At 40.4% G+C, this 15897-nt stretch overlaps 1 protein-coding gene across 7 annotated transcripts in view; it reads right to left on the reverse strand.

Annotated features, from left to right (window-relative positions):
• The window catches only part of LOC102798904 (solute carrier family 12 member 7-like), a 79766-nt gene that overhangs the window by 17910 nt on the left and 45959 nt on the right, over positions 1 to 15897 (reverse strand). For all 7 annotated transcript variants that reach the window (XM_006809825.3, XM_006809823.3, XM_006809822.3 and 4 more), the window contains exons 3-8: positions 14722 to 14853; positions 13544 to 13690; positions 10831 to 10885; positions 10559 to 10689; positions 9608 to 9849; positions 9314 to 9525 (exon numbers count right to left, since the gene is read on the reverse strand). In XM_006809825.3, coding sequence (XP_006809888.2) covers positions 9314 to 9525; positions 9608 to 9849; positions 10559 to 10689; positions 10831 to 10885; positions 13544 to 13690; positions 14722 to 14853 — 919 coding nt within the window. The remainder of the gene's footprint in view (positions 1 to 9313; positions 9526 to 9607; positions 9850 to 10558; positions 10690 to 10830; positions 10886 to 13543; positions 13691 to 14721; positions 14854 to 15897) is intronic.

Here is a 15897-nt window from a genome sequence, read left to right on the forward strand (position 1 = left end):
CACTAAATGACCTAAATATAGTTTTAGGTAAAATGAAATCCTCATCATGCTCCTTAGATATATTACCTCCCTCTGTCCTGTCTGGGTCTATCACCAGCATTGGTCCTACATTACTATCCATCATCAACAGTTCACTGAGGCAAGGCTGTGTTCCATCTTATTTTAAACATGCTGAGGTAACTCCTCTGTTAAAAAAACAGAATCTTGATCCTACCTCTGCTAGTAATTACAGACCTATTTCAAAATTGCCATTTGTAAGTAAATTACTTGAAAAAATTGTTGAAAATCAGTTCAGGTCTCTATTATGTAAAATACACATCCTTGACCCTTTTCAGTCTGGCTTTCAAAAGCAGCACTCTACAGAGACCGCTCTCTTAAGAGTCTATAATGATCTGTTAATGGCATCTGACGCAGGGAACTGTTCTGTGATCATTTTGCTTGATCTCTGCGCTGCCATTGACACCATCGACCACAAAATCCTACTTAACAGGCTCAAGGTTTTGGCTGGTATATCTGGCTCTGCCCTAGACTGGTTTTCTTCATATTTATCAGACAGGACCTTTTCTGTTAGGACTGATAGGTTCTCCTCTAACACTGCTGCCCTGACCTGTGGTGTCCCACAGGGCTCAGTTTTAGGTCCATTACTATTTTCTTTTTATATGCTTCCTTTAGCTGGTATCATTCAATCTTTTAGCGACCTGTCCTATCATTTTTATGCTGATGACATTCAGCTCCATGTGTCCTTTAAGCCTCATCAGCTGGATAGGCTGTCCACCCTAGTCCAGTGCTTAACCCAGGTTTCTGATTGGCTTTCAAGCAACTACCTCGTTCTAAATACTAGCAAGACCGAGACCATGATCATAGCTCCTCCTGAGCTACATTCTAAAATCAGTCAGGTTCTTGCCTCTTTCTGTCCATCTGTCAAGTCAAATATTCGAAATCTCGGTGTAATATTTGACTCTTCTCTGGGCCTTGACTCCCATGTAAAATCTTTGTCTCGTTCCTGTTTCTATCATTTAAGAAACATATCTAAACTGCGACACATGGTTTCCTCAGCTGAATTGGAAAAACTCATTCATGCTTTGTGTCATCACGATTAGATTACTGTAATTCCCTGTTTACTAGCTTGGATAAATCATCTCTTTCTCGCCTCCAAGCCATACAAAACGCAGGAGCCAGATTACTGACTCGCTCTACCAAGCGTGTTCACATTACTCCTATCTTATATTCTTTACATTGGCTCCCAATAGAGTTTAGAATTCACTTTAAAATTCTTGTTTTAACATACAGAGCACTAAATGGCCAGGCTCCAGATTACTTATCCAAGCTTCTTATAAAATACACTGCTGCTCGTCATCTCCGCTCACAGACTCAGAGTCTCTTAGTTGTTCCCCGTACACGACTGAAGACAAAAGGGGACAGAGCCTTTCAGTCTGTTGCACCAAGGCTGTGGAACAGTTTGCCACTACAATTACGTTTGCTTGACTCTGTGGGTTCTTTCAAAAAACAGCTAAAAACCCTTCTGTTCAAACAAGCCTTTCGTTGATCTACATATTTTATATTTTTACATTATTTATATTTGATCTTTTACATTGTATATAATGTTTATTGATTTTACTGTTTATTTTAATATTTGTGTACAGCGCTTTGTGATTGTCTGTCTGCGAAAAGCGCTTAATAAATAAAGTTTACTTACTTACTTACCGACTAACCGCGCTAGCTAGCTAGCCGACTAGCCGCGCTAGCTAGCTGGCTGGCTAGCAGCAACATCGTGAGAAAACTGTTTCTAATATGGGACTTCTTGATAAAACGAGCAGATATTTGAAGTTTACACACCTATATTCTCGCCTGAAAATATCTTAAAAGTTTATTTTGTGACCTAGAAACACGAATAAGAGGAATATAAAAACGAGGTGGCAGCCGCCATTGTTTCACTCGGTAGAGGCGTGCTATGAATTATGGAATATGGAGTTTTCCACCAAGCATACACCCTTGCGCTTACCGTAAGTATTCAATGGTTCGCGCAACCTTAAAACTTCCAATGGTTCCTGAAAGCAGTGACGCTGTCGGCGCGCACAGCGGTAATCCAAATACGGGTAGACAGGCCGTACCACCCCCGACATACCACTAGAGAGAGCCAACACACCACAAATGAAGTTTGAAATCTGTTTCTATGGGGCCAAAAGTTGAATCTTTCTCATGGGCCTAGAAATGGGCCAAAATTTGCACTAAAATATTAATATTTAAAAAACTATAAAAGTCATAAACACCAAAAGTCATAGCACACCATTCCAGATCCAGCCGCACAAAATGATATAACATATGTGAACCTTGTCTCAAAACTACGGGTGAGTTACGCTGCAAAATTTTAGGCGGAAAAAGGAAAATAATAATAATAATAATAATAATAATAATAATAATAATAATAAGAAGAAGAAGAAGAATAAATCCGACGAATAGTAATAAGTGTGCCTCTTGGCATAGGCACACTTAATAATAAGAATAATAAATCCGACGAATAGTAATAAGTAGGGGTGCAACAATACACAAAATTCACGGTTCGGTTCGGTTCGATACTTTGGTGTCACGGTTCGATACACAAAATGTTCATGCCTTTTTATTAATTTGTCATTTATTAAATTTTCACGGCACATTCTGCACCACCTCTCTGTGCGTTCATCATTTGTTTGAAGCCAGCTCACCTCCTGCAACCACTTTTCCGAGAATACGCGCTTCTTTTGTGGTTCGGACTCCTGACATTTCTTTGGAGGTGGAGGAACACCAAAGTAATTGCTTAAAGGAGCTTCTTCGACATCTTTAAGAGTTCTAAACAAATGTCTGTCCTCCTCCTGAAAATCTTATGTATGCAAACACGCGTTGCAACTTCTTATCTTGTGCGCGTTTTTTATTTTGACAGCGAATGCGCACCTGCGGACCACTAATGTGTAGACCTGGTTATTTAGCTCGTCATATTGCAGTCACAGAAATTCTTTTGTCCATGAAACCATAAAGCTGCACGTTCTTTTTGCCTTATAGTCTGATTTGTCATAACTTTTCCGTTTTGTGGTAAGCTTTTCTTTGGCTGTCACTTCTTCACCCTGACCTGTCTTATTTGGCTCAGCAGAACTAAAATATATATCCTGCTGCTTTTACACACGCACTCACATAACACTCAGCGATTCTCTGCGCGATCAACCTCTCACATGTTTAAGCTTGCTGCGGGAGATTTCACTTGTCATGTTTGCATAGTAAGCTAACGATTGATAAGACGATGTCAGAGGAATTGGTGCGCAAATTATCATCACTCACCAATCAGTGCTGTCGCTCTCTATACACAGTTCGCGCGATTGCAAAGTGAAAGCAAAAAACAAGCGCAAATTCAAACGCGATTTCAATATGTCACATATTGACAGTGGCTCACCGATGCCAATGACATAATTACCCAGCTACATTTCCGAAAGAATGCAAAAGCATTGACATATATTTTTCCTACGATAGGCCGACGAGCAGAGCAGGGCAGCCCGACTGGAAAAATCGCTAGCCCCGGGACGTCGGGCTAGCGATTTTGCAAGCCCTGTATCTGATTGAGGAATCACTCATCTTTGGAAAAGAGAGTTTATTACAGAGAAATGGCTCTTTCCAAAATAAAAGCTATACTATACGCTTCTTCTGGGCTATATTCTCAGCAGCATATTAAACATATCAGGTCCCCATAAGGAGAATCATGTGCTTACGGCTGTCTAAATGACTCGGGTAAAGTTTGTATGCGTGCTTGTTGTTTTTGTCTGCTTCCACTTGTCTTTGCACTAGGATGCTATCGGGTAAATGTGCAGTCATATTCGTTGTGTTCCCACTAGTGCTGTCAGCCTTAATCTGAAGTGAGGTTAAGGCCACAACACGGCAAATCTCCGTTAATGAGCTACTGCGGATTGCCCCGTGTGTGGGGCTGGACAGCGTCAACACGTTAACGAGCTAACTGCGCTAACACACTAGTTCCCACTCATGTAATTGAGCATTGCGTGGCACATCTGACATACTGTTTTACTTTAGTCCATGACACGCTTACCTTCAGGGTCATACATCACATGAAGACCAAAATAGTTCCAGACGCCAGATCTGAATGAGGGTGGGGGAGGTTCAATTTGCCATGTTGCAACAAGCTTAACTTCTGTCTAGCTAGCTTGCCCTGCGCTCAGTGAATCTGTGTTCGACTACTCCGCCTAGGCTGCACTGTCGAGCGCAGATCCACTGAGCGCTCAACACAGACAGCACCGTCAGAAGGAAAGTTGATAAAATAAATTAAAAATGTTGTATTGTTCGATACATATGCGTACCGAACCGAAAGCACTGTATCGAACGGTTCAATATCGATACGAGTATCGTTGCACCCCTAGTAATAAGTGTGCCTCTTGGCATAGGCACACTTAATAATAAATCCGACGAATAGTAATAAGTGTGCCTCTTGGCATAGGCACACTTAATAACAGCCAGCAGATACACACAATTACAATTATGGACACAAATGGAAACACAAATGCACAGAGAGACACACACAGGATGTAATCCAGTCAACCAGTGTAAATATAATCAATTTGAATCCTACAATGAGATGCTGCCATAAAAAGGGTCTGCTAAATTTGAATCCACCAATCAGAGAGGCTGTTTACGTTTTCCCGCCAAAACCGGTGCATCTGTTTACACATGCAGCACAGAGACACAGACCTGCTTCTTTCAGTTTATTTCACATAGTGACGATTCCCCTCAAACAAATGGCTATAATTTCCTAACCGTAGGGGCTAGAACGGTCATTCTTACACCGTTTTGTTCAGAAGAGATGGGGGAATCTTCAAGTGTTGACAATTTATCATAAAAATATGAATTATTAAAGATATTTGACTTCTAATGTACCCTAACTGAGTAGGGGCGAAGAGAAAACTGCCTTGACCTCCCCTCAAACAACGTTTTGTAACTCGAAATCTATTTGGAGCAGCGATATCATTCTTTCACCGTAAGAGACAGCAGGCTTTGGTGAACAATCATGGAAGTTTTCAGGTCTCTGTGGAAATCCATCAAAAAGATATGACGAGAGAAAAAAGTGCCTCATTTCCAGAGTTTGAAATCTGAAGAAATCTGAGCGAAGGACGAATTTCCTACCCTCAAACAAGTGTAACTCATCTCAGAACGGTAATAGGTGAGAAAAAAAATTCTTGAATTGTGAGCGTCAGGAGTGTCTGAAGATATATTGGCACAAGCCTCATGTCTTAACTTCGCTTCGTTAGGGAGATATGACGATTCAAAAATGCCTCTCATTAGAGAAATCCAACGGTGATTTTGAACAAACTCTCCATTGACTTTCTATGGAGAGTTTTGAGACTTTGTGTTGGCCTGAGGAGATTTGCCAAAATTCTGTCAATACCACAACAATGATAGTGACATTTCCTGAAAGCCAGCAAAAATACCTACGTTTTGATGTATAATTTGTGTGGGTTGAGTGAGAATTAAGCAAGTAGCAAGACGTTGTTTGGACATGAAGAGAAGATTGCAAAAGCTACAGTGGCTCACTGAAAGCCAACTGCATAGCAACCATAACAACGAATGTATTTTCTGAAAATTCAAAAAGATGAAACTCTAAACTTAAAGAGGGATAAGATTAAAACGATAACAGATATGAAAAAGCTGAATCATACATGAATAGCCCAATAATTTGTGAACATTTTAAAGTTTAAATGGTTGTTCTATGTGAAAGTATGAGGAAGTAGTTAAGTTTCAAAAACAAGCAAGTTTTAGCAGAATTTTGGAAGTTTTTCATTCATTTCAATGGGACAAATTAAAGGAAAAAAACGTAATATTTTAAAAAGTATAATAGCAGAAAATACCAAAAATCATAGCACACATTAGCAGAAATAGCAAAATAGCCTCTTGGCATAGGCACACTTAATTAAAGATTTATCAGTTTCATCGGTGTACCAATGAAACCATTTTATTAAGTGCGGAGATAAGGCACACTTATTACTGTTCGTCGGATTTATTATTCTTCTTATTATTATTAATTAAGTGTGCCTATGCCAAGAGGCACAATTATTACTATTCGTCGGATTTATTATTCTTATTATTATTTTCCTTTTTCCGCCTGAAATTTTGCAGCCAAACTCGCCCCACAGTTTTGAGACAAGGTTCACATATGTTATATCATTTTGTTCAGCTGGATCTGGAATGGTGTGCTGTGACTTTTGGTGTTTATAACTTTTATAGTTTTTTAAATATTAATATTTTAGTGAAAATTTTCCCGCTCTTTCCCGGGAAAGCGGGGCACAAAGATATACAGTGGGGCAAAAAAGTATTTAGTCAGCCACCGATTGTGCAAGTTCCCCACTTAAAATGATGACAGAGGTCAGTAATTTGCACCAGAGGTACACTTCAACTGTGAGAGACAGAATGTGAAAAAAAAATCCATGAATTCACATGGTAGGATTTGTAAAGAATTTATTCGTAAATCAGGGTGGAAAATAAGTATTTGGTCAATAACAAAAATACAACTCAATACTTTGTAACATAACCTTTGTTGGCAATAACAGAGGTCAAACGTTTACTATAGGTCTTTACCAGGTTTGCACACACAGTAGCTGGTATTTTGGCCCATTCCTCCATGCAGATCTTCTCAAGAGCAGTGATGTTTTGGGGCTGTCGCCGAGCAACACGGACTTTCAACTCCCGCCACAGATTTTCTATGGGGTTGAGGTCTGGAGACTGGCTAGGCCACTCCAGGACTTTCAAATGCTTCTTACGGAGCCACTCCTTTGTTGCCCGGGCGGTGTGTTTTGGATCATTGTCATGTTAGAAGACCCAGCCTCGTTTCATCTTCAAAGTTCTCACTGATGGAAGGAGGTTTTGGCTCAAAATCTCACGATACTTGGCCCCATTCATTCTGTCCTTAACACGGATCAGTCGTCCTGTCCCCTTGGCAGAAAAACAGCCCCATAGCATGTTTCCACCCCCATGCTTCACAGTAGGTATGGTGTTCTTGGGATGCAACTCAGTATTCTTCTTCCTCCAAACACGACGAGTTGAGTTTATACCAAAAAGTTCTACTTTGGTTTCATCTGACCACATGACATTCTCCCAATCCTCTGCTGTATCATCCATGTGCTCTCTGGCAAACTTCAGACGGGCCTGGACATGCACTGGCTTCAGCAGCGGAACACGTCTGGCACTGCGGGATTTGATTCCCTGCCGTTGTAGTGTGTTACTGATGGTGACCTTTGTTACTTTGGTCCCAGCTCTCTGCAGGTCATTCACCAGGTCCCCCCGTGTGGTTCTGGGATCTTTGCTCACCGTTCTCATGATCATTTTGACCCCACGGGATGAGATCTTGCGTGGAGCCCCAGATCGAGGGAGATTATCAGTGGTCTTGTATGTCTTCCATTTTCTGATGATTGCTCCCACAGTTGATTTTTTCACACCAAGCTGCTTGCCTATTGTAGATTCACTCTTCCCAGTCTGGTGCAGGTCTACAATTCTTTTCCTGGTGTCCTTCAAAAGCTCTTTGGTCTTGGCCATGGCGGAGTTTGGAGTCTGACTGGTTGAGGCTGTGGACAGGTGTCTTTTATACAGATGATGAGGTCAAACAGGTGCCATTCATACAGGTAACGAGTGGGAGACAGAAAAGCTTCTTACAGAAGACGTTACAGGTCTGTGAGAGCCAGGGATTTTCCTTGTTTGAGGTGACCAAATACTTATTTTCCACCCTGATTTACGAATAAATTCTTTACAAATCCTACCATGTGAATTCATGGATTTTTTTTTCACATTCTGTCTCTCACAGTTGAAGTGTACCTCTGGTGCAAATTACTGACCTCTGTCATCATTTTAAGTGGGGGAACTTGCACAATCGGTGGCTGACTAAATACTTTTTTGCCCCACTGTACTTTTCTTTCTTACTCTCATATAAAATATTTAGCTTTTATTAAATAGTTATCTGAATCTTACAACCAAAGTTTGTATAACAATACACAAGATTGGCTGTAGACAATTGTTATTCATTCAGAACACTGTGTAAAAATAACAAAAAACAAAAAGTGAATGCAAAAGTGCATAAATATTTATTTTACGTGTTTGATGTGTGTGGCGGGGCGTGGTCTGCAGTGCCGCTGCAGGGGAGGTGGACCCACCTGAGCGTCATCTGCAATCACGCCTCTCAGGCGTAAAGTCTGTGCTCTCTCGGCTGTTTTTTTTGGTGTGTGTCGGGCTGTGAGATGAAAAGCTACAGCCGGCTGTGTGGGTACACCAACCATGTGTGAAAAGTGGTCAATAAAGTAATGCTACAAAGCTAATCTGATTAGCAGCGGCATAGGCACACTTAAAATTTCTTCTGAAATTTTTGCTTTCTAGTGAAATAATATTATTAGTGCGGTTAGATAGTGAGGATGGCAAAGTTAAATTCTTAATTTAAAAACACTTTGAATGTTCAATTAGAGTAGAAAAGTGCTATATAAGTACCAGCACCAAAGCAGAAATGAATCATTAATCAAGAGAAAATTAAATATATTTCACAGAAATGATGAAAGGATGAGAGGTCAGTAAAATAACTGTCTGTTTTTAAGGAGACAGTAAAACAGTTGTGCATGGAATCACTCAGCACCTGCACAGGCTTGTCCCAGTTGCAGAAATATGACAAGAATGCATCTGCACTGGATGTTGGGAGGAAAAGCAGTGTGTCCCTGCCAGCAGTTACATAACATGAGGTATGCTCAGATTTTGCAATGCATTCAAAAAACTACTGACCGTGTACATTCCTGTTGAGTTTAAGCATTCTTCAATCATTTTCATTTATAGTTTGTAGCAAGTATTCAGTGTGCCTGAAAAAACCTATTTGTTTAATCTCGCCTTTCCTGCTTGTTAATGCTCGCACCTGACTCTTAGACTTACTCCATTTTTCCTTATACATATTTTTTATGGCTTGTGCTTTTATTATGTTTTTATTTGATATGCATTTTATATTACCCCTGTGTATTAGTGGCATTGACCTGTGAGTATATTTGATACTTTGCTAAGGCCTTATAATACTCGTGTTACTTCTCTGTCTCTTATGTTAAGCACTTTGGTATACCGCTGGTTTTTAAATGTGCTCTATAAATAAAGATTGTTGTTGTTGTTGTTGTTGTTGTTGCCTGATCGATGAGGATAGATGAACAGCTATTAAAATCTGTATGATTCAAACAAGTATACACATATCTTGGTAACTTTTTAAAAAATTCTTCCACATGTGCACACGGCTCCAGAGAAAAAAAAACAAACAAAAACGGTGTGCTCCCACCTGAAATGACTCCGCTGATCAGTCCAGGAATGCCCTGCAACTCGGTCACATTGTTGCTGACAAAATACTCGTTGCATGTGGCATTGAGCTGAGATCCATCGCAGAAGAGGTTCCACAGCTGGGTAGTGACCGTTATGTTGTCTATAACCTCAGTCTTATTACACTTGTCAAACTGGTGGTTCTCTAGGGTACGATTCCCCAACATGCAGACACTGTGTGAAGGAAGAGAGAAATTTTAACATGAAGCACTAATTAAACTGAAATAAATCTTAATAAATGTTAGCACTGACTCACGGAAAGTATGGCGGATCAAAGATGGTCTTGATGACTCCCGCATAGATGGCCAGAATGGAGAGAATAACACAAGCCAGGAAGACCAGTGCCAGCTTGTTGACATATTTGACCCCAACGAACACGACTACTGACATTAGTGCCAGGCAACAAGTGCCATAAACACGCATGTTGTTCAGCAGGGCATCCAATTCCTCCTCCTTTTTGTCTGCCACAAAGATGGCTGCTTTAGGCACCATGTAGTTCTGAATGGACAAAGACAATGCAGGAAGAAATACAAAGTGTCACATTAAACGACTTCTCGTTTCACTCGATTGCACTAATAAGATGTGAAGAAAACTTTTATATTGTGGCAGTTTGTGTGTTAAATAAACTTAGTCTAGTCTTAAATAAACACTAGTCAGGACCAATGACATTTCCATGTCTGTGGTTATGGCTCAACTGCGTTCTGCTTTCAAGGTCATAAAATGGGGAAAGCAGCAGCAAGACCACAGCAATTCAATTCAGTTTTATTTATACAGCACCAAATCACAACAACAGTCGCCTATAGGCTCTTTGTATTGTAAGGTAGAGAGAAAAACCCAACAATCATATGACCCCTTATGAGGAAGCACTTTGGCGACAGTGGGAAGGAAAAACTCCCTTTTAACAGGAAGAAACCTCCGACAGAACCAGGCTCAGGAAGGGGCGGCCATCTGCCGCGACCGGTTGGGGTGAGAGAAGGAAGACAAGATAAAAGACAGCAGAACAGAGTATGCATAAATAATCACATTACAAGCAGAAGCTGTCCTGGAGACGGAGCAGCAAATGTGGTGCTGCTGGCTGAAGCAGCTTAAAAGGTGCACCCTATATGAGATGACCAACTGGATTGTAGAAGGTATCAGAGAATCCATAAGCTGATGGACATTGGAATCACTCGATCTACCAGCTGCAAATCTAAAATAATCTACTTACCAGTAGAATTTCAATGGTACCCAGGATGTACATGGAGCCAGCAAATGTGGTCCCCAGGTAAAAACAGAGACCCACAGCTCCACCAAACTCTGGACCCAAAGACCTGGAAATCATGTAGTACGAGCCTCCAGCTGGAAAAAAAGGGAATGAAGGAGGAGGATATTAATATCGTTTAGGTCATCATTTCAGCTATAACCTGCTATACGACCCATAAGCCTGAAAAAGACAAGTGTGTACTGTTATTCAAATAACCCCAAGAAAAAGGATCCTACCTGGAACAACACCATTAGTAGCAATTGCACTCATGGATATGGCTGTCAGCATGGTCTGTGGAGAGACAAGATTAATGAACAAAAGCTGAACTGAATTAAAATGCTTCGTGTTGAAGACCTTACAAAGATGGTGCAATGGTGTCATGTAAAAAAAAAAACCCAAAACAAAACACCGTCCTTGCCCACCCTCTAGTTCTTTATTTCCCAGAATTTTGTAGATTTTCCAAACAATGGTACCCTCTGTGGATTAAATTAATATTGAGTCTGTTAAAATACTTCTTATGGGCTTATGCTCTAAATCTTTTGGATTGGTAACAGATACAAGCTTTTCCATGAAATCAGTCATTGTGGAAGAGGATATTTACATCAGCCTGTTACCTAACAGACCTTCCGGATGACAGAACGGACAGAGTGGAGAGAAGGGCATGCACAAAGAAAAAAGAAAATAGAGTTAAAACTTAAAAGGGTTAGGTAAAGACTGAAGGAGGACAGCGTGAAGGTGACACAAAAGCAGGCAAATGAAAGAGAGGAAAGCAAGAGGTGTAGAGAAAGGGCAAGGGCATGACCAAAATACACCCTGTGCTCTTTGTTGGCGTTCTGTTTAAGGTGTCAGACAGGCTGGAGTAAAGCCAATTAGCTGACAGTTTTACCTCCTGCTTCCACTGAAGCACTAAGAAGCTATACACAAAGTTGGACATGACAACGAATGATGCGAGAACTTGAAGTACAGAACTGGAAGGCATTTGTTTACTGATGACATCATTCCCACTGTTCCTGTCTCACATGGACCAATTTGTAACTCTAAAGCTACCTGCCACATGTTGGGAATTTATCAGCAGCCGTACTTGGATTTATAAAATACTCTCAACTACAGCTGAACATTGAGCTCTTTGAGGTATCACAGTTTTAACCTCCTAGGACCTGGTGTCCACATATGTGGACATCACATTTTGGGTTATTTAGACCAAAATACTCAATTTTGCTCTACAAGGGCCTGATATCCACTTACGAGGACATTATACTGCTACTGTTCTATCGAAATTTTAAACAAATATCCTCATATGTGGCTCTCATTTTTCTTAGAAACAAAAATTAGGTTTAAAAAAATCTGGTAATTCTTTGTTTTACATTCATCAGGTCCCAATCAGCCCAAATATCAAAGAGAAATTAAAAATGCATGCCGTGGAAGAGTTCGGGTCTTAGGAGGTTAACTGAACATATGTGTTGTCACCTAAAAGGATTCTTTATTATTCTTTATTCTTATTTATCTCATACTTGAACTTCACATGGACATCTTTCTAATCCAACTTTCTTTTGCTGGCTGTGCTTAGCAAACAGAAGCTTTGATTATCAGGTGTGTGTGTTGGATTTTAACTAATCGTGTTTATTTAACTGTGGGAAGCCAAAATCATGTGCGGCCCTACTTGCACATATAAAGCAAGTAGGGCCGCACAGGTGGGAAAAGCCTTCAGTTGATCCAAAATGCTGACAGGGACTAAAAAGAGAGAGCAGGAGTTTTTCCCTTCCCGATGTTGCCAATTGCTTACTCACAGTGGGTGATCTCACTGTTGGGGGTCCCAGTATAATATTATGAATTGCAGGGTCCAAAATATCTAATATAAAACACCTAATAAGATCATTAATAACATGATTACATTTTTAATATCCACAGATTATCAAATTTGAAAGTTTTGATAAGAATGGGTTTATTAATGGAAATGCACTTCACGGTTGATTCTTTGTTTAGGCAGTGTTACTCTTCAAACAGACGATGGTATGCCATTAGAAGATTTAATTATGAGACAAAAAGCATTTAGGGTCTGGGGTTTTCCTCCTTTCTACTTTGCCTGATTTAAGCTGAAATAATCCATTGCCTGCCATGGGATTGGCGAATATAGCTACTGTGTGGGTGTGGACGGCGTCATGTTTCTGACAGTTTGCAGATGGACGGATTACACGTCAAGTCCGGTACCATTAGAAGCTGGACAAGCAGGAGAAATGGAGAGTCACAGTGGCTAAATATAGGAGGGATCAGTGGCCACTAAGTCATCTTGCTGGCCATTCATTATGGCTGTCAACCAACCGAAGCAGCTTCTGGACCCAAAATCAGCAAAAACACTCAGCCGTGCACACACACATGCACACACTCTTACATAATCCTGTTCTAATGAGTTAAAAGCTAAAGCCCTTGATAAAGAACAAATAATATTCAGCTCCTTCCAGTTCCTCTTATTTTATCATTTATCAATACATTGAAATGGTTTCCATCATAAAAAATAATCAGGAAGTAAATTCAAGGACAAAGGTTTGGTGTGAGATGTAGAAGGGAACACAAAACACCCATCAACGTTTACTCTGCACATAACCAGTCATACTTCCTTTACTGTAATGCAACATGGACCTAGAGTATGTTTAGCACAATGATCATGGTAACATGGCCTAATTTCAAATAATAAGGTCAGTATACTGAGCATATGTGTAACTAATCCATGTGAGCCTAAAGTTTCCACAGTTGTTTTCTACTTTGGATTGTCACAGATCACATCAGCCATGCAGCTGTGGCTGTTTAAAACTTGCATTTTTATAATCTTCTAATTTACAAACTCTTTAGGCCTTGAGACAAGCATTAATGTCTGGCCACATTTTAGGGGTAAAAAGCAAAAAGAGAGAGACTCAGAAACAAACACATAGACTGTGATGATGAAGTACTCACACATGAGCAGCATAAGCCGACAATAGCCAAGGACTCCAAGATGCCGGCAGTGCCAACAATCCAGGTAAGGCGCAGAAACAGGATGACCCCCAGAATATTCTGGAGGCATGGGAGGTAGACACCCATGAACGTCCCCAACTGAGGGCTCTGTAGAAGCAGGAAGGGCAGGGGGAGGATTTGGGAGAGAAGCGACAAAGCAGAAGATGAGAAAACATTAAAAATATTTGTGTTTCATGGAAGGAGTGATTAAGGATATGACAACAGAGGAAAGAAGTGAAAACTGCTGTGCAAACTGAAAACTGCTGAAACCCTTACAGCCATAAATAAAACAATTAAAAAATGTGTGTAAACGAAAGTACACATTGTTAAACACTGTATAAGTCAAAACCACTACCCCAAAAGTACAACTGACTTCCATCTTATTCCTCGCAAGGAACGGTATTTTCACAACAACAAGCAGAAAGACCACAGGGAGAACGACAGGCCTACCCACCATCTAACTCCAAATGTAGGATACTCGTCCTACTTTTTCAGGCAAAGAGGAGCAAGAATGCCAAGAATGGCATCCACTTCTTTCTTTAGTAAGATGCTCCTAAAAGCCAGTGGGAGGTGCTCAAGGCCCATTTCTACACATTGGGACGAGATGGGGCAACTGGGATGTGGTTACAAAAGCATGGCAGCACTGTGGAAACTACTCTTTTCAAAGAATGACAAAACAAAAGCATCGAAGGAGAGGCTGAAGGAAAGGCTTGTGCTGGACTGGTGATGGGGTTTATCAGAATTTTATCTTTGAAATGAGCCTGACCCTGCCTCTTCTTCTTGTTTAGTTGGCAAAATCTGTTTTTCACTGTAGCCGTTTCACAAAACGAAATGTTGACTCAATGACTAAACAGACTTCCTCTAAGCAGTAATGCACACACGCATATATTTATTAATAATAATAACATTTTTTTCTGAGGAACAAAAAAGTTTTAAGAGATGTATTAAAGATGGAAAAGTACAGAGAAGGTGAGAAAACAAAAACAAACAGCGGTGGCTTCATCGATCAAAGACCTGGTTATGTAATGACAGGTCAGCAGATTTAAAAGAACAACTGTTAATATGCAACTGTACATTACCATGTATGTAATGCATGCAAACACAAACTAAAAGCTCCACTGCAGTGTGTGCTTCTTTACCTTAACAGCCTTCTTCTTTGGCCCCTCATCGTCATCAGCCTCCTCGTGCTCTTGTGCACCCTGTGAGAGATTGGTGTAGTTTGCGAGTTTACTGAGGAAGGATGACACCATGGGGTTGCTGTCCATTTCCTCCTGCAATAAAGAAACTCATCTTTAACAGCTAAACAGCAGCAGTCTTGTACAAATGACCTTTTCAAAATTACATCCAGTGGGACCTTTTATGCTCATTTCAGGCTCAAAACTGTTATAGCTGAACTTTACTAGCAGCTTTGTATGATTTGTTTTTCAAAATCATTCCTTTAGATCTTGTACTGGGCTTTGGTGCAGCCAGTGCATCTACTGTCTTCATTTTAAGCCATCTACCTTCTGACTGGCTGAATACTAAAAGAAAAGAATAGGCTGGTGGGGCTTTCATGCTCACAGACAGAGCCGTGTACCTGAGAAGCATATTCAGGAAATCTGCTCTCATTAAGTTCATACAGAGCCAAGAGTAGAAACAGAAAGTATGTTTCAGAGCAGCCTGATGCTTGAACTTTTGGCTTGCAGGAATTATATGTTCATATATATCACATCAAGGAAAAACTTCAACTTCAAGTTTAATTTGGCCTTTTGATGGTCAGTTATCGCATGAAGTCTTCCATTTGCAAAACAAACTGTGCAAAATTTTGTATTTTCATCCATTCAAAGCATATTTGAAAAGCATTCCTGGATCAACTTCAGAACCAAAAGCTGCGGCTGTCTTATTGATTCTACACAAGCGCCAGTGACCACAGAGCAACAAGGTCTGCCAGATGGCAGAGGCAAGCAGCAGGCTTCAGCTGAATTAAGTTAAATGAATGTACCAGTTTTTATGGCAAATAAACTTCTTGACTAACACATTGTTGAGCTAAGGGTAAATTGGTGCTTTTACCTCTGCGAGTTTCTATTTATTTAGTTCACCACAACTTAGACCGTTGTTCCAGCATACTTGGCATTAATGAATGGTTTGAGGTTCACAGACTAGCTCCAACTTAGGCTGCAGATAAGGTTCAGGCAGGGTTCTGGTGAATTTATAGTTTTTACTGTGGAGTTTGGGCTTTCTCCTTTCCAGCCTAAGCATAGTCACATTTCCTTGTGTAGTGGAACACACTCCTTGGCTTGTGTATGATAGCGACATCCACATGATGATGTTGGGCA

This window comes from Neolamprologus brichardi, chromosome 9 (assembly GCF_056152115.1).
Source record: "Neolamprologus brichardi isolate AB-2024 chromosome 9, ASM5615211v1, whole genome shotgun sequence".
NCBI lineage: Eukaryota > Metazoa > Chordata > Actinopteri > Cichliformes > Cichlidae > Neolamprologus > Neolamprologus brichardi.